This window comes from Haplochromis burtoni, unplaced genomic scaffold (genome assembly GCF_018398535.1).
Source record: "Haplochromis burtoni strain Fernald_Lab_line unplaced genomic scaffold, NCSU_Asbu1 Contig_163, whole genome shotgun sequence".
Lineage (NCBI taxonomy): Eukaryota > Metazoa > Chordata > Actinopteri > Cichliformes > Cichlidae > Haplochromis > Haplochromis burtoni.
In genome coordinates, this window is record NW_024582524.1 from 942,955 (window position 1) to 961,121 (window position 18,167).

Below are 18,167 nucleotides of genomic sequence, written 5' to 3' on the forward strand. Positions count from 1 at the left end.
GAATGAATCCTATTCAACACGAGAATGAACCTTTATTTTGAAATGCATCAAGTGAAAAGTTAATTTCCACAAACATGGCGGCTCCCGTCAACAACAGCTCTGGCTGCTGGAGAGTCCCGGAGGTTTACAAACATCACGAACAGCAGAGAGTGTGCATTTCTCGACCAAAATATAGGGAAGGAAGAAAAGCCAAAGCAGTTAAGGTAAGAGGACCCTTTTGTTTAGAAAAGAGCGTATCTTAAGGTGTGAGACACTCCCTGCTACGTGGGAACGTCACTTACAGTGTTTTTAAAAAAAACATTTGCTCTCTTCCGGATTTTATGGACTCCACTGAACCACAGTGGGAGCCTTAACCACATCTGGATGATAAATATAACCACTGTTCGCAGTTTTCACATGAGCATTTTCCCATCAGTGTACCGCAGTCAAGTGTTGCATTATTTGCAGGTTTACACCATAAATTTAGAGAGTCGTTACCTGATGGTCCAAGGGGTCCCAGCGATTGGGGTTATGACTGAGTTGATTCAGCTGTGTGCCCTCTATGGAGCTGTGGAGGAGTACAGGCCCCTGGACGAGTATCCTGCCGAGGAGTTCACAGAGGTGTACCTCGTAAAGTTCCAAAAACTCACAAGTGCCAGGTACAAGATGTCACTAGACTGTTCATTATGCCTAACTGGCAACGTCTGAAGGACCTTCTGAATAATTTGGTTTCATTTCAGAGCAGCAAAGCGACACATGGATGAGAAAAGTTTCTATGGTGGTGTGCTGCATGTGTGCTACGTCCCCGAATACGAGACTGTGGAAGACACCAGGCTCAAGCTGCAGGACCGGAGGAGCTATGTCATCCGGGCTGCTCAGAAAAGAGGTATAATTTTATGTCTATAGGTTATATTTTGCCTCACAAAATCCACCACTCTAATGAGTAGCTTCTTAGTTCCTCATTAGTCCAAGCAAACTTCAGTTAACATAAATAAGGATAAGCTTTATTTGTCAGTTGCAGTTGCCTGCAGCTGAGATGACAGACCTACAGTAGATGACAGACCTACAGTAGATGACCATACAGACAATACATAAAATATACAAACTTACATTGGGGAGACAGGTCAGACTAGGCAGCAGGAAAAAAAAGGGTAGACAGTGAAATATGTAACATATAGGGGCAAGGTCAGGAGAAAAAAAAGGTTTCTGCCCATGGTGACTCTGACAAATGAGTCATCATGAGGAGAAAACACAAAAACACTCCATAGCACATAAAGAGCAAAGATATCATCACACTATACTCCATGAAACACAGACAAGCAACATAAGGGCGGGGGTGCACCAATGTGCACAGACGCTGCGATTCTTCGTGCCTCCAGCTGAGCCACTGTCTCTGTAGACGGGGAGGTAAGCATGACAGGAGGCGTTGGATCCGGGGAGGGATATCTGCATGCACTTTTATTTTCATTTGACTCGGATCTTTTTGAATGATGTGGATTTTTGACACTTTTTTCTGTCTCATTTTATTATTGCAAAGTGAGAGAAAGGGAACAGAAAGAGGACACACAAGAGGAGCCTACTTCATCGGAAACAACTACCACGTCAGACGACAACATCCTCACACACAAACAGACCTCTGGAAATGACAATACAAGGGAGACTCCAAACATCAGCCACTATTTAGGCTTTCCTCTACTGCCATTACCTCCCCAAGAACATCATTACCATAGGCCTAAAAGTCAACATTTACCAACAGAGGATAAAATGGGGACTTTGCACAATACCTGTGCTGACACATTAGAGCAGCGAGAAGGAAGTTCAAGGAGCAAACAGACCTTATCGAGCAGACCGTCAGCACGTCAGGCTGCGGCAGTCAGATTTCTTCCTCGGACCACACATTTGGAGAAACGGAAACGCAAAATGGAAGAGGCTGAGGAGGCCTCCAGTACTGTTTCTGGGCAGAACGAGCCTTTGATTGGACCAAAACTACCAGAACCATCCAAACTGGACATGGAGGATGAGTCACTGAACACAACTGTCAGCCTGATCAGGAACACAATGAAGCAGGTACATGTGATTATATTGTTTTGGTTGTAATTAAGGACAAAATAATATTTTCACTATGCTCTAAATCACTTTTTACAGTTAATCCAGTTTCGTCGTCTCTCCTAGGTGACATCGAGTCCAGACATCAAACCAGTGGAGAAGAAGGTCAAACCACGCCGTCGGATTTGATAGAGCAGGATTTATTTTTTTTTCTTAATTAAACAAATTTTGCTTCACAGCACCGTTCCATTGAGGTTAATATTAAAGATGTTTTGGCTAGGTATGTGATTTGGTTATTGTTCGAATTGTTCCTGAAATACGTGTCCCTCAAACATCTCGATTCTCTGAAAAGAAAAAAAAAAAAGAAAAGCAGACTGTAAGATTGAGAATTTTTGATGGGGAAATTTTAAAGAGCTTAACAAATTCTCATTACAGATTACCCTGAAGTCAGGAAGGCAGGTTCCAAAAGCTTCCAGCAATAGGTTCTCATCTTTCACAGTCTTTTCAAAATCTTCAAAAGACAATTTGCCATCATGGTCATAGTCCTGTGGGAGGAAGCACCATTGGCAGAGCTGCTAAACTATTTACAGACCTGAGAATTTTTTAAATAGTGTTTTGGTTTGTTTTAATCATGTGTAAACAGTTATATCTGTGCAGCAAACAGCTCACCATCTTCTTCAGTATGATCTCCACCAGGTCTTTGATTCCTTCGTCAGGGTCCTCCTCATTGGGCTGTCTGATGAGCCTGCCCTTCAGCATATGAAGCATCTCCTCTCTAGAGATGGCATTGTCACCATTCAGGTCGTAGACAGTGAAGCAGTCTGAGCCATGCCAAACACAGGGATTTTTTTTTTTAGGTAGATAAAGCTACATGTGTGAAGGTGTGAGAGTGAGGTTAAGCAAAAAAAAGTAAGATTGAGAAGTTACATTTTATTTTTTCATCCAAGGTCCCCCGAAGAAAGACGGACAGTCCCTCGATCCACTCTTTCATGCTGACAACGCTGTCGTTGTCTTTGTCAAATGTCCTGAAGACTGAATGACAGACAGTTACACTCACAACATGTCTTGGATTTAATTATAGATTTCAATTGTTTGTACTGAAGAAACTGCTCATTCCCAACTGTACTCCTGGACAAGCGTACTGAAAGATTTAATTTAATCATTCTGAAAAAGGTGGTGGAGGTGAGAATTCTGGGTTGTACTTACAGGGTGATAGTGATGATTTGGAGATTTTGCTTACTTTCCACCATTTTATTGACATTTTACTATTTCAAAAAACAATATTGGCTCTGTTTAAATTTGATGGCACCAACATATCTCAAGACAGCTGAGAGGGCAACAGTAGGGTGCAAAACTAAGTGGTACTAAAAAAAGAAACGATGCAACTTTAGGTTAATTGGCAGCAGGTCACTGACATGAATGGATATTTTATTTTATTTTTTAAAAACATCTTGGAGAAGCAGAGTTCCTCAAAAGTAAAGATGGGCCGAGGTTTGCCAGTCTACAAAAAACTGCATCTACAGTTTATGCAAATTCGAAATGATCAAATTTACATTTTACAGAGCGTCCCACCTTTTTTTGGAACTGGGTTTGTAAATAATATAAGTTTAAATAACTGTAAACTGAATACCTCTACCCGTCATCCTGTCATCAGTAAGTCCAAAGATGCTGTGGAGTGTGCTTATGAACTTCCCTCGGTCCAGACCGTGCACAGCTCTGCCAGAGTTGTTCTGCTCCGCCACAAGGACGTTAAACTCTCGGATAAGGCACTCAACCTCTTTTTTACTGACTATAAACAGAAACACAAAAAAAAAATGGCGTACACTTCATCTGCTCTAACAATACCTAGACGGCAGTGTGTATTTTCATACCTGCTAAGTAAAACAATGAACCGTAAAGCTTAGCATGGACTGAACTACCGCTATAACAAAGCTGGCTTAGTTTATTGATTTGAGAAGTTTAACCGTCATACTCACAGTGCTCCACTTGTTTCGAAATGTTCTCAGCGAGCGTCTGTGTCGCCCGTTTGTTCATAGCAGATATTTTTGACATTTTCGATGAGGCCAGACTCGGCTACAGTCCATTCACAGGGAAGTTGATGTACTGTTGCCATGGCTACCGCGAAACGTTTACGGTAGTGTGTGTTCAAGAACCTCGACGGTTTACTACCGGTGGAAACACCGTAACTACACATCATTTTCTACTTGAATTTTTAGCGCAGTAACACAAACGAAAATATGCCTCAACACTGACTGTCCTGTATCTGTTCCACTAGAATGACAATGAACCGCTGGCTGACCAAAAACCCATTGTTTTTCTGTCTTTCCTTAGGGCTATTTATTCTCCTTCAGAATACACGTTCATTTATATACTGAACAGGTACACATGAAACATGTTAAAATGGTTTTTTAACCCATCATCAGACCAAAATCCCACATCAGGAAGAGGGCGGCTATATACTGTTTATGTTTATAATGCAGATTTGGGAAATGTTTACTGTTAGTCGCTTCAGGAACCTAATAAAAGCTTTGCTAAAATTTATATTTACCATCTAAAGTATCTTGGTGTTTGAGAAAAAGAAAAGAAAATGTGGGTGTTATGGAAGAATAGTGCAGCATTCCTTTAGTCAGATTCATCAAAGCCACGGAAATAGCTCCAACTTCTCCAAAAATATATATTTCATATATGCAATTAAATGCGTATATCTCAAAATATTAATCATTCATTTAATGTATTATAGCCCAATATTATTTATTTTAAAAATGACTTTCTCATATAAAATGTACTTGTTTTTCCAGATTGTAGCATGCTTGCAAGGCATTTTCCAATATACAGTGCCCCATTCCTGATGGGTTTGGGGGTTTTTTTGCTCCCATTTAAGTTTATGAGACAAAGCAGCAAGGCAGCTAGAGATGATTGTTTGATGGTCATTGGATGAGTCGTTAATCTGCTCTTGGAGTAATTTGAGAGGGCCGGCCACTCCTGACAAAATTCAACATAGTTTTCTGTTTGTTGATAATGGCTGGAGTCCCAAAGCACTAGAAATGGCTTTGTTGCCCTTTCCAGTCTGACAGATGTCAGCGACTTTGTTTCCCAGCAGTTTCTTTAGAGGCATGATGTGTTACTTTTTGAAAACTTTTAATCCACTTCACTTTGTCTGATAGGTTCTATTACCATGTCATTTTTTGATTCAACAGGTCTGTGATGTGGTTAAAGTGAATTCATGATTTAACAAGGAGAACTTTTTCCCTTGAATAGATTAAATCATTTAAAAACTGTTTTTTTTTAATTTACTCAAGTTATCTTTGTCTAATATTAAAATTTGTTCTGAAACATGCAAGTGTAAAGCATGTATATCTGATGATTTAAAGGGCAATTTTGAGGGTCTAATGCAAATAGATACATAACAGATATGTAAGGAGAGTACATCCACCACCAGCCCCCCACAAAATAAAAGTGCACAGTCACTTTAATTTAGTTTTTCAAGGATGATTCAACACCGTGGACCTGCTAGAGTCAGAAGTAATTTTCAACTGATGTCTCTCGGCTAGATATCATATTAGACATGAAAAATGAGTCAAGGAGAAAACAAGGACAACCTGTAATTTCTCATGACAAAAAGCTTACAGGAGCAGAAGATTAATACATTATTTTAAGCAGACAGTGTTGTGAAGCAGATATCAAACAGACCGCAGTTCTCAGAAAGAAACCTCAATGGTGAATATCTGCAGGGCACACAAAATTAGAATTACATAACTATCCAAGGCAATAATAAAAAGTAATAAAATAGTAAAGCTAATTATATAAAGACAGAATGACCGACATTTAAAAATTCACCACAAGAGCTTAGTGTTTCAGGGGAAACTATGAAACCAATAACATTTGATTCTTACAGTGTCTTGCAGATGTTTTTCAACAATTAATATTGCCTTCAAACAGCCTCTTTATACCAATAATAATGGACTTCCAGTATCTGGTGTCAACAAGAAAGGTGCAACTTAAGGAAAACCTGCGATGAGATGCAGAAATCACAAACGTTAAGACACAAAACACAGACACTTACTGTTATTCCAGCTTGAAAAAGTATTGTAAATATTGCCATCTGCTGGACACAAGTTATGAATCATGATTCATGTAGTAAATTCTTACTTGGTGAGAAATATAAAGAAGAATAGCTGATGTGACAAATAATCTTTATTTTTAGGGAAACATGGAAACAGGCCCTTTTCTTCTCACTTCTTTGCCTGTGACCGTCACTGCGCCCCCTGTCATTTGCTCAGTGTGTCGAGAATTTGTATACAGTCTGACCACAAGGTGGTAGTCAGCTATTCAGTCAAAAGAGATTAGCTGAGTGAATTCAGCTGCAAGGGCTTTCCAAATTATTTACAATAGTGATACCTAAAAAAAGATACAATTATCTGTGAAAGTCATCAGGCCTGCCTTTCTTAAATTGTCTGAAAGGGCTGAGACTGAGTTTGAAATAAAAGGAAAGACCTCCCACCCCCTTCTTACTTCATGTAATATCACAGAGAAGTCACTAAGCCAGGGCACTAATGACTCAACACTTAGATTTGTACTTCATAAACTACACTGAATAACAAAAAGTGCCTCTTTGCCAGATTAGACCCAGACTGAACCGATCCAATCCACTCCATTAAGGCAAAATATTATACCACTGCTTACACCTCCCTGTGTGTTTATGTGCCATGTACAGTATATAGTATGGACATATGAAAAACACCTGTGTGTTTAAGTGTGCATCACTGCGACAGAGAGGTAAATGTTCAGATGGCTTCCCTTCAGTCCGACCATAATAGCAACGTGCATACGAATGATTCCGCTTGAGTGCAGGATACGTCTGAGTCACTCAGACCGCCGGGTGAGGTTAGTTCTGATCGGTAGCGTTGCGTCAATCCAGTGGTTTGGATTCTCAATCATGGACATCCACACAGTGACTTCCTCTTCTGTGGAATCCATCCAGCTGACGACCTCGCCGTAACTCTGACCTGGCATTACAGAAAACCCACACGTGTGGTCATTATTTATGTTGTGGACTTTACCGCAGCTGTTTTTCTCAAAGAGGTCATGGAAACAAAAACATGTAAACACTCCCTGCATGTCCATGCACATACACTCCATTTGAAGAAGGAAAAAGGTTTAACCAACAGACTAAAATTCTGCATACAGCCATTGAGAAATCGTGACTACAACCTCCAAGCTAAAATTGACAGCAACAAACAGCCTCAGCAGTCAACAGCTCTGCCTGTGAAGAACACAACTTTGCTCAAAATCTGTCTGTAACAAAACAAATCCTTCAAAGCTGTTACTTCCCACCACTTCTCTGACATCATCTTCCTCGCAGTGAGACATAATGGAGCTGATGCTCTGCCTGCAATTTGATCTTGAGTGCTTCCCACTCCATATAAAGCACAGTAACACAATCTACAAGCAAAAAAAAAAAAAAAAAACACCATCAGTATTAAGGATAAGTACTTGAGGGAAACTAAATTGTTTTCTGTATGTCACTAGACACACCTGCTAAATCTATCTTGCAGTCTATGTGGTAGATTTCAAAAGCAACCAAGCAGACGAGGATTTTGCAACATCAATAACAGAGACGCTGCATTACTAGCGAGGTGACTTCGCTCCGATGACACGACCATATGAAATGCCTGACATGCCAGCAGGCATTAGTTCAGTATGAAGCTTTTCACTCTAAGGTTGTCTCAACTATCAGCACTATAGAAAAAAATTAGACTGGTTTTCAAGACACAATCGACAAAGCCTACTATTGAAATATGAGACAAGTGCAACAATTGCATTAATGTTCCAGCCCTGAACACAGGAAGTGCTTTCCTCCTGCAAACCTGTGAAGTATCACAGCACCCACGAGACACCATTTGAAAAGCTTAGCACAAAGACAAGGAGATCCTGTCAGAGCCTCCAGTCAACTACAGAGACAAACAACAGACAGGGAGACAAGAGGAAACAATGCAGTCCCTAATCACTTGTGGCTCTTAGATAGTATTGCAGGTAAGGATGTATCATGCAGCGATATCTTACCACTTTTCACTGTTTTTCACTAGTTATAAAAAAAATAGCCAGCACAACACGCTGACAAACTATTTACAAAAACTGTTAGAATCACCTTCGTTTATAGTCACTCTCTAGTCAGATTTATGTGTAACAGTAACCACAATCTATTCAAAAAACACAAATTATATAAATATGTGACCTACGCTGTGTCACTGCATCATTTCATGTTTGGCACCGATCACCACCTGCACTCATGTATATATCTTTCTACGTAGCACTCATAAGTCTTATTCTCATGTATATATCTCATGTATATCTCATGCACATATCTTTCTTTCTACATAGCACTTTAATTCTTATTGTTTGCACTGAAGCACCGCAGCAATTTCCTAATGTTGTAAACCTCAACATCTGGCAATAAACCCCCATTCTGATTCTGATTCTGATTATTACGATGCTGCATTACTTCTTTGTACTTCTCAGAGGTCAAGTTTTCTTTCCATATCACCTCTTCCTCTGTAACCCTAAATAGTTAGGGTCTTTTTTAATGTGATTTTCAGTTAAACTATTAAAATGTGCAATATAGATGATCTAACCAGTTCCACAGCTCAGACGGACGCCCCCGAGGACATGAGTCTTTAACCCTTCGCGTTGCCACACCGTCAGCTCAGCACAAGCCTCCCTCAAGTCGCTGGTATGGAAGCCGTCGTATACCATGGTGTGGTTGTAGGTAGGACTGATGGAGTGCTTCACCACCCGGGTCTTCTGACCACTTTGACGACTTGCATCTGGGAGTATGTAGCTTGTGGGGTGTGGAGCAAGTAAATTAGCGGGATTATTTAAAGACTCAAATTACAGGCATATGGAAATAATTCAATATTCATGAAATGCTATCACAAAGTTTTGCCCATTAGGAAGAAAAAAATAAAAAATCCAAAAAACATACATGATTTCAATTTGGCCAACCTCCCTTTCAAGGCTATCTCCTTATGCACCACTTCCACTGTGACTGCTAGTTTCCAAACTGCTCCACAGGAGTCCCATTCTGACCACCTGACCATGTGAATCTGCTATTTTTCCTTAGGTTACTTTACCATAATGTGCTTTTGATAGAAACCACCTTGTTACCATGCTTGTCTGAACATTTTTGGCCATGCCAACAAATCCTTGCTCACCACCAGCCTCATTTGCAACTTGCACATCTATCCAGTTCTCCAAAATGAAAGTTTGCCACTTAGTTTTGGAGGATATGCAGTGTATAATCACAAGTTCAGAGTGCATCTATGAAAAGTAGAGTGAAAAAATATATAGTTTTTAGGAAATGTTTTGTAGTCATGTTGGAAGCACTGCAGAGGTGCACAACGACATGACCCTGAAGGGGAGATTGACCACATTTGAATCATGTATTGCGAAAATCCCCATGAAAATACGGGGAACTCTGTAATTACTGATAAGAATGCAACATGACATGTAATGTGCTGCTTATACGTAATGACAGAGTAGATAACTGATGACAAAATATCAGGAAATGTGGTGCAGAGCTGACGCACCTTCTAACAAAGGAGTCTACAGCACCTCCTTTGTTGGACAGGAGACCCTGAGCCTCCCGAAGCCAGATGTGAACCTCTCCGGTCAGAGGCAAACCGCCACCTTAACACACACACACACACACACACAGAATGCATGAGATTCGGGTGATTGTGGTACACAGATATAACGTGCATCCGTGTTGTATTAAGGTATTTTCCTCACCTTCATATCCTTCTGGGATGTATTTAATAGAGAACATGATGTTCCCACGACTGCTAATGGAGTCTGGGCTCAGATAAACCTGTGACAGAGCGTACATAAAATAAAAAAAGATGAAGTCAGAGGAAATGACAGTATGAAAAAGAAGGAAAAAAGGAAGCAGGAGAAGTGTGGAAGCAGGGAAAGATTAAAGTTACATAAAACCTAGTTGAAATTCACAGCATGTCTTCCTCTCCCTTCAGCTCTCCCAGACACAAGAGACACCTCCCCACATTCTGTCTCCAACAAAGCTGCTGTAACTGCTGCTACAAAGACACTCAGATACTAAACAAATGTAGATGCAGGCACCACAGTGGGCTGGTAAATATTTATCTGGCACCATTCAAACACAAACACACACACTAATTTATGCAACTACAAGAGTGTGTGTTTGCATGCCACTCGTCGATGCCAGGTCCTTCCTACCCGTGGCTGCAAGTCCTGCCACAGAGGCTGTGTGCAGGTCCAATCCCAGAGCGCCAGAGTCACCTCCACCTCCCCGAGAAATACGTTCCTCCCCAGGGGCTCGGCATGCCACACAGAGAGGTTCAGGGTCCGACTCCGCAGCTCCCCGATCCGCACCTTATACTGAAAGAACATACATCATGAGTGTGTTTTTGTTATTTAGGTAACTGTAGTTAAATGATGGTGGGGGATTTCTGTGATTGACACTTTATGTAACATGTAAATGACAGAGAGTCTCACTCTGAGTGTCTGATCATAAACTGGGTTTAGGGTCTTCTTCTTCACTGAAGTCTTCTTCTTACTGTGATTTGACTTGTCCGGCAGGAGGTAGGTTTTAACATATCTGTGAAAAACACACATCCATTGCTAGACTGGCTCCATATGGGCCCGGATCACATCACATGCATGCAAACATGCAGTCACTTACGGGTCAGACCGGTTCTTGCGTGCTGCAGCAATGTCCTCACAACGATACACTTTGACCTGCAGCTCCTCCCTCTGGCTGTTGTAAGCCAATGAGTACTGGATACGGCCCCTCACCTCAACCACTCCGAAATCCCCCGAGCTGAACAGACTCATCATGCTACCGCTGAGCTATAACACATACGCAAAGGAAAGATCAGCTCCTACGTCATTGTCCTGAGCTGAGTCATCTTGCGTCGCCAAATAGGCAATTAATCAAATGTGTGTGCGTGCATGCAAGTATGCTGTGCGTGTGTATGTGCATGTACCACGTAGCCTGAATGAAGACTGTTGGTGGAGCTGCTAGTTCTCAGAGAAGAAGGATCCGTCTCTGTCAGGCTGCTCAGCGAGTCAGTGTCCCCATTACAGTTGTCAATCAAGTCTTCCTAAACACACACACACACACACACACACTCACAGTTCTTATGCAGCGTTATAATTAGACACAAAACATCTGTCATAAACTTTTAGTATACTTTGAAGGAGTTTTTAATGGGTAAAAGTGGCATCCCAACCACCCACACACACACACACACGAACATGCACACACACTCAATACACCATAATAATGCCTCATTTACAAAAGTACCCAGAGCCATAATTTACCACTCAGTAGAAGCCCCTCTGGCTGCAATAACAGATTTCAGTCTTCTTGGATAACTCTGTACTGGCTTCACACATCTAGATTATTTCTGATATTATTTTTTAGAAGATTCCTTCAAACTCATCAGACCGGATCGAGAAAGCATCCATCAACCCGTTTGCTGCCTTCTCCGTGCAGATCTCATTTTACCTTGGACAATCCAGACTGCCAGAAAACACTCCTGAGTAATACTGATTCACTGATATGCTGAAAGGTGATGTGTTTATCCCCATGTCAGGTTGCTTCTTTAGTGTCCTCTATCTTTGATTGTATTCAGCCTTCCCTCAGCTTTGTCCAGCTGACAAATAACCCAAAGAGTTTTCCATCTTCAGATTTTATCCTTTACTCCGTGCTCCATGGAGAGTAGCTAAATTCTGGTCTCATCAGAGAATCTTTTTCCTCCTGCTCTTGAAGACTTGAAGTTTCTGGTTGTATAAGCCAGGTAAGTTCAGAACATCCACTCTGTTACTCTACAGGTAATCAGAGGGGGAGTGGGGCTGCTTTAAGTCTCATCTATAGTATTTGTATAGCGCTTCACTTAGTCCCTATGGACCCCAAAGCACTTTACACTACATTCAGTCATCCACCCATTCACACACTGGTGATGGTAACATTGTAGCCACAGCTGTCCTGGGGCGCACTGACAGAGGCAAGGACACTGACGCCACCGGGCCCTCTGACCACCACCAGTAGGCAACCAGTAGGCAACGGGTGAACTGTCTTGCCCAAGGACACAACGACCGAGACCGTCGGAGCCGGGGCTCGAACCGGCAACCTTCCGGTTACAAGACAAACTGCCAACTCTTGAGCCACGATCGCCCACATGATGGGCAACCCATCATTCGGACTATCCTCCACACATCATCAATCTGAACCGTGGTCTGAGTAACCCTCGTCACTCAGGCTACTCACATATGGACTCTATACTCAGACCAAGTCTTTTGCACTACTAAGCAAGCACTTCTCCTGTTTTGCATATATCTTGATTGATAATGTCTCCTCATTTCTTGTTTGTTGCTAGAAAAAATGGAAATAGGTGCAGGAACTAAATGAAACATACAAACATGTTTGGAAAAAAGTATAGAAGGGAAAAACAGTGTTAATACAATACTAATAACATTAGAAGTCAGCATTTCGTACGATCACCTTTATTCTTCAGCGCAGTCTCAACTCTCTCAGACAAGCTTCTTTTGTCTTATCAAGTAATCTTGTGGAATAGTTCTCTAGGCTTCCTAAAGGACGTCCAGGGCTCTTCTTTGGATCTTGGCTGCCTTTTGTTCTGTTCTCCGTCAAGATGATCTCACAATACTTCAATAACGTTGAAGTCCCTGTCTGGGGAGGCCACTCCATGACTGATAGCTTCCCATTGTTTGTTTTTCTATCCATGTATGCTTTTACTGCATTAGCAGCATGGTTGAGGTCATTATTATGCTGAAAAATGAAACTGTTACCAATCAGTTGCTTTAAAGAAGGTATTAAATGGTGGATCCAAATCTGATGGTACTTTTATTTGCTCATAATTCAAATAAATAATAATGATTCAAATCTCCAACACCACTGGCTGCCATACAGTCCCAACTAAGACAAATGCTCCACTGTTTTTTACAGATTTAAATGACAAATTTCCACTGATTTTCAGTTCAGCACTTGAGCTTTTTCTCCCCGTTTCCCTTCCTTAAGAATGGCTACTTGACAGCCACCTCTCTACTGAGACCATTTGTGATGAGGCTTCAGTAAACAGTAAACAGATCAACTGAAGGGCCAGTTTGTTTAGTTATTTATTGCTAAATAGTCTGTATGTATTCATGTAGATTAATCACTTGTTCATCCATTGAATTAGGTGCAGTTATTTATCCAAAAACTAACCAAGAAAACAATCCTCTGAAAATGGTCAGACTGATAAAAAATGACTGAAAAAGCACCCAAAGAAAAACTTTGAAAGACCTTCAGAAAGCCTTGAGAACTGGTGCTCAAAACAACTAAAAAAAAAAAACTACAAGAAAGTCCGACTTCTTGGAAGCAAAATATAAAGAAATGAAAGGTGGTTCAAGACTTTTGCAGAGTACTGCAGTTTTGCTAAGTTTGCTGATAAAACTGATTCTCTATATGCTGCACGAGTCTAGCTGAGTCCCTCTTTTCCTTTGCTCGCAACTGTAACACAGCCTCCTGAGAACCATTGCAATGAGTCTGAAATTTTAACAAATGAGACATTTTGATTTATCGAGTAAAAACTGATTGTAAGTGATGACTGATTTGATCAATATATAATTAAATACACAACAAAAACTGCGCAACTTTCTGGAGCCACTGTATGAAAATGATCGTTGAAGTACTGCATTGGCTCTTTTTTGGATTTATACACTGAAAAAATGACAAATATTGACTCAGTGTCTTTGAATAGGAGGTACAATAAAGACCAATTCAACAGTGTTTGCCAGAACCATTAGTCATGGTAATCTGTGGGTGTGTGGTATAATCACCTCAGGTTCCTCCAATTGGCCGTTACTTCTGGTTTCACATTCTGTGAGCACAACATTGAGTTAATAACATTACTGAGGGATGGCTAGAGAGGCACAGACACAGCGGGGGAGGAATTTCATACCTTTGGATGATGAGGAGCTGTTACTGTGCTGGAGACCCTGTAAATTATTTGTATTTACATGGTTATTAGGACAAGAATGGAAAAAGGGGAAGAAGAATGAACGCACAAACCTGTGACACGGGTCCGTTTACTGTGGATGTGGGTACCGGTTTCAAACTCTGAGTCCTGAAAACAAATATTGGGAGATGTAGCAGCAGATAAATGTTACAATCAGTCCGTTTGTCTCACAGTCATCCCCACAAACCCTTCAGTTTCTTCCTGGTTGCTGTCCTTCACACGTCCTTCAGTCTCGAGTAAAGTGTTGTTGTTGTCCTCTCGCTCTATGTTGAAAAGTCCATTCAGGGACACATCTGTCAGCAATCACAGACAGTAAACACAGACAGACAGAAAACAGTCCTGCTGATCGCTGACAGTTGTACTACATGAACTGAAAACTGACCTCTGCTCTTTGTCTTCCTGTGGCGGATGGTGGCGTGGACCAGGTCGCAGCCCGAAGTCCAGTTGAGATGGCGTTTGCTACACTCCTCGCTGAACCACGCCCCTGACAGGAAGCGCAGACGGGTTGAGTTCGTCTCTCTCTGCTCGAGGGTTCTGCATCATCAACAGAGAGACACTCTTTGTAACACCTGATATTCAAAGCAGCTTAATTAAAAGTTATGGCAAAAAAATTGATAAAAACATGTGACGAAGGGTAAGGAAATAATTATAATTGATCACCAACTGTGTCTTACTTGACCTGAACACTAAAGGGAGATTTTGCACCAACACCAAAGAAAGTAATATATGCCTGAGGACCAATCCCACCCATACGGTTACAAACATCCGAAGAGATTAGCACACATATCAGTCAGACTTGAATAAATAGTCACCTCTGACCTTACACGTCCTTCATCACGGCGACGTAACTCCAAGTCACGCTGTACAACCTGCAGGATGGAGGTCTGCTCCTCCTCCGTCAGGTGGCTCAAGTCAAGTGAGGAGTCTCCCTGCTTTCCTTCCATCCCTAAGACAAAAGTGTGTTTGACTATCATTACACAACACAAATAGTGCAGTACAGTACAGTCAACAGTACAGTCTTACTGCTTTCATTAGACATTGAGATTAGAACATAACATGAATGTGCAATATATCAGGTTCATTATAATACATTTAAAATCCACTGTTCTACAAAAACTTTTGTTTCTTTTTCTTCATTTCAGTGCATTGAAAAAAGGAAATTCTGCAAACTAGCCTTCCAGATTTTTTTTCCTCTTAACAGTAATGAAGGTTTGTCTGATTAAAGTCATTTGAAAGAGAAAGTTCACATTCCTATAAAACACTAAGTACATCTTGCTGTTCCCATTGGAATTAAGAAGGTAATCAGCAGCCAGGTCCTGCTAATCAAATGCACTTCATTTATGATTATCAGTAAGTGTGAGTGCCTCTTTAAAAGCACAAGTTTGGGAAGTCTGCTGCTCTTTACTTCTATGCTAACACAATGCCACGTTCTTCACTGGAGTGGATGTCCCATCAAATTAAGTTCAAGGTCAGGCCATGTAATGCTCAGAGAAACTGCAGAAAACCCAAGAGCTACAGCCACAGTTAGCATGTTAAATGTTAAATTCATGACGGTGTTAAACAGGACATATCTTCTTATCTCTAAGAAGAACGTGGCAGCACAGATTAGGTTTGCAAAGTTCTAAATAAACCACAAGACCTCTGAAACAATGTCCTTTAAAGAGACAACGCCAAAGTGTTTAGCCACGATGCACAGCACTACTGTCACGCCCTAGCAAACTTTGCGTGTGTGTCCTGTTTTCCTTTCCTTCTGACTTCAGCTGCCACCCATTTCTTCTGAGGAGCTGGTGCACAGCTGGCTCCACTCAGCAATTAACCACCCACCTGCATAAAAGCTGGTGACGGCCCACTTAGTCACTCAGAGTGAGTGCTGTGGTGAGCTTAGGTGTGGGGTTTGAGGTATCAGTGAGTAGCTGTTTCCCCCCCAGCTGCAAATTACTGGTTTTAGGTGTACTGTTACAGAGCATTTAGTGGTGTGTTTGAGCTACCAGTGTGTAGCTGCTGACAGCAGCAGTGTTTTTCTTTGGTTTGTTAATGATTTCCTTTCTTTTCAGCGTGTTTTAGTTTGTTGACATATTTGTTTGATTGTTATAGTGTAGCCATCTCTTTAAGTCCTTTTTAATAAAGGTTTTTTATCTTTTCTTTTTCCTCCTGGACTTACTATTGTTACTCCTCATCCCCTTGGCCCTTTTGGGGGACATGACAACCAAACACCTCATACTAGCTGTCAGCAGGTGGTGAAGTGGGGGGATGTTTTGGGCGTGGTTCTCAGCCACAGGACCTGGGCACCTCACAGTCATTGAGCTGACCATGAGCCCCTTTGTATAACCAAAATATTCATGTCAAATATAGCAAATCTACAGCAGAACAACTGAAAAGGAAATGAATCGAGGTGATGCAATGGCCCAGTCAAAGTCTAGACCTTAACCTGATTGAAATGTTGTGGCGACACAGCTGTGCATCAAAGAGAGCCTGCAAACCACAATAAGTTGAAGCAATGCTGATGATGTTGTGTAAGAAGAGTGGACCGAATTCATCCACATATGTTGACCCTTTGTGGGGGAATAAGTCACACAGAAATAATCACCTCAAGTTAATACTGCTAAAGGTATTTCTACAAGTGGTTTAATCATAGGGTGTACTTTTTGTTTTTAAAGGACTGAGCCGAGTCCTGTAAACTTTTTTTTCCCCCACATGTAAAATTTGGTTAATGATGACATTACTTTGCTCAGAGAGGTCTGAAGGTTACAAACTGCACAAATTGTCATTTACATGAAACATAGTAGAGAAATGCTTAAGAGGAAACCTATAATAAAGCTGTTTCTTTTTTTCTTTAAATCACCTGAAGCGAGCTCCCTGGTATCTTTCAGGATGCAGTACTCTTTGAAGCTTTGATACATGCTGTTCCAGGTGAGCCTTTCCTGTCTTCAATGACTTTCACTCCCTCCTACTCTTAAGTACTCTACTGTAGACAGCCTAAAAAACTACATTCAAAAAGATTAATAACAACCTACTACTGAATTCACTTTCAGCTAATGTGAGGCCGAGATGGATGATCTAACCTTCTGCACCACCATGTAATAACTGTTAATGAGTTTTCATGTCCCCAACGCCTAAGGCTAGTTACTTTTGAGAAGTTAACGCATGCGCGTCAGGAACGTGTTCGCCTGTCAACGGGTAGGTTAGAAAACGCCACGCACAAAGTGCTCCAGTTTTCACAAAACACGCCGAGTAATATTAATAACAACGTTGTTGTTCTTATCAATAATTCCTCCATAAAGCACTCCTTTGGTGTTTTTTATTGTTATATAGGTTTAAACCTCTAAAAGTGACTGAACACTTGTTATTAAGACTGTTAATGGGTTTAATTATTTAGGCTTATTTATTTACGCGAAGTGCCCTTTAGGGGGAAAAGAAATAGGTCAGTGCACTTCTTCTCATTACGAATCTACCGCGAGAGAGGAAACACCTGTCGCAACTTTTCCCTTTAAAGATTAAAGATTAAACTCTCTCCTCTCCCTTCTGTTAGAAACACAGAAAGAAACACACGAAAGAAAAACCGGGTTACCTTATTTGACAGCTTCCACTGGTTCCATCGGGGGGAAAAGTTCTCAGGAAAAGTTTTCCTCAGTGCGATGTGTTTGTCTGTGTACGTCGACGCTTGTGTGCTGAGTAAACGGAGTGAACACGCCCTCCAGAATTAGTCCGCACAGGAGCTGCTCTCAGCTGTGAAGGTGTGTGTGTGTGTGTGTGCGCGCGCGTGCTGATACTGTGTATTTGTCTGACTGTGTGATATGACTCACGCGGATGTTTTACCAAACTGCAGGGTGGAGGTGGGATGTATCTTGTAGCTGTCCACACCTGCTAAGCACACACACTCTTGCCTACCTGGCCTTACTGTGCACAAACAAGCACGCAGATATCGAGCCTTCTGCCTGTTTTGAAGAGGAACACAGACCCATACGTGTAACCAGCCTCGGTTTGAATTTGGTAAGGTGTTGGACTTCCCTTTCCCTCAGTGGAACTGCATTGTGTGAGTGTGTGCAAGGCAGAGGGGGGAGGGTAGGAGAGGATGAAAGAAAGAAAAAG

At 41.4% G+C, this 18,167-nt stretch overlaps 3 protein-coding genes across 6 annotated transcripts; 1 reads left to right on the plus strand and 2 right to left on the minus strand.

Annotated features, from left to right (window-relative positions):
• The first annotated feature begins 37 nt into the window (after window positions 1–37).
• rbm48 (RNA binding motif protein 48) lies at window positions 38–2,644 on the plus strand. Its single transcript, XM_005932943.3, has 5 exons — window positions 38–203; window positions 448–638; window positions 720–865; window positions 1,517–2,046; window positions 2,152–2,644. The coding sequence occupies exons 1-5, from the start codon at window positions 75–77 to the stop codon at window positions 2,212–2,214; spliced, it is 1,059 nt and encodes a 352-aa protein (XP_005933005.1). The 5' UTR covers window positions 38–74; the 3' UTR covers window positions 2,215–2,644.
• Window positions 2,210–4,180, minus strand: efcab1 (EF-hand calcium binding domain 1). Its single transcript, XM_005932942.3, has 6 exons — window positions 4,002–4,180; window positions 3,656–3,814; window positions 2,953–3,057; window positions 2,695–2,846; window positions 2,466–2,570; window positions 2,210–2,369 (listed from the first exon to the last, which is right to left on the minus strand). Exons 1-6 carry the CDS (start codon window positions 4,075–4,077, stop codon window positions 2,319–2,321), a joined length of 648 nt encoding a protein of 215 aa, XP_005933004.1. The 5' UTR covers window positions 4,078–4,180; the 3' UTR covers window positions 2,210–2,318.
• Window positions 4,181–4,290: 110 nt separating this feature from the next.
• LOC102295177 (synaptotagmin-like protein 1) lies at window positions 4,291–18,100 on the minus strand. 4 transcript variants are annotated; one of them, XR_006054928.1, is made up of 16 exons: window positions 17,647–18,098; window positions 14,898–15,024; window positions 14,461–14,612; window positions 14,266–14,371; window positions 14,132–14,186; window positions 14,022–14,058; window positions 13,900–13,940; window positions 11,046–11,162; window positions 10,742–10,908; window positions 10,555–10,657; window positions 10,276–10,437; window positions 9,814–9,892; window positions 9,612–9,711; window positions 8,658–8,863; window positions 5,919–7,031; window positions 4,291–5,750 (listed from the first exon to the last, which is right to left on the minus strand). XR_006054928.1 is itself a non-coding variant. In XM_005932944.3 (15 exons), the coding sequence occupies exons 2-15, from the start codon at window positions 15,020–15,022 to the stop codon at window positions 6,889–6,891; spliced, it is 1,563 nt and encodes a 520-aa protein (XP_005933006.1). In that variant the 5' UTR covers window positions 15,023–15,024; window positions 17,647–18,100; the 3' UTR covers window positions 4,291–6,888. The 4 variants fall into 4 exon arrangements, 3 of the variants coding, with proteins under 3 accessions (XP_005933006.1, XP_014192493.1, XP_014192494.1); XM_005932944.3 differs by having other exon boundaries at window positions 4,291–7,031; window positions 14,266–14,341; window positions 17,647–18,100; XM_014337007.2 differs by having other exon boundaries at window positions 4,291–7,031.
• Window positions 18,101–18,167: the final 67 nt, after the last annotated feature.

Excerpts from the sequence above, each read along its gene's own strand:
- rbm48 (XM_005932943.3), top strand. The coding sequence starts at position 75 with ATGGCGGCTCCCGTCAACAACAGCTCTGGCTGCTGGAGAGTCCCGGAG. Across the intron at positions 204-447 it reads GAAAAGCCAAAGCAGTTAAG|GTTTACACCATAAATTTAGA; the intron begins GTAAGAGGACCC and ends CATTATTTGCAG. Across the intron at positions 866-1,516 it reads CCGGGCTGCTCAGAAAAGAG|TGAGAGAAAGGGAACAGAAA; the intron begins GTATAATTTTAT and ends ATTATTGCAAAG.
- efcab1 (XM_005932942.3), bottom strand. The coding sequence starts at position 4,077 with ATGTCAAAAATATCTGCTATGAACAAACGGGCGACACAGACGCTCGCT. Across the intron at positions 2,847-2,952 it reads CTTGGATGAAAAAATAAAAT|ACTGCTTCACTGTCTACGAC; the intron begins GTAACTTCTCAA and ends GGCATGGCTCAG. Across the intron at positions 2,571-2,694 it reads AGATCATACTGAAGAAGATG|GACTATGACCATGATGGCAA; the intron begins GTGAGCTGTTTG and ends TTCCTCCCACAG.
- LOC102295177 (XM_014337007.2), bottom strand. The coding sequence starts at position 15,022 with ATGGAAGGAAAGCAGGGAGACTCCTCACTTGACTTGAGCCACCTGACG. Across the intron at positions 10,909-11,045 it reads GTCTTCATTCAGGCTACGTG|CTCAGCGGTAGCATGATGAG; the intron begins GTACATGCACAT and ends TATGTGTTATAG. Across the intron at positions 10,438-10,554 it reads TTTATGATCAGACACTCAGA|TATAAGGTGCGGATCGGGGA; the intron begins GTGAGACTCTCT and ends ATGTTCTTTCAG.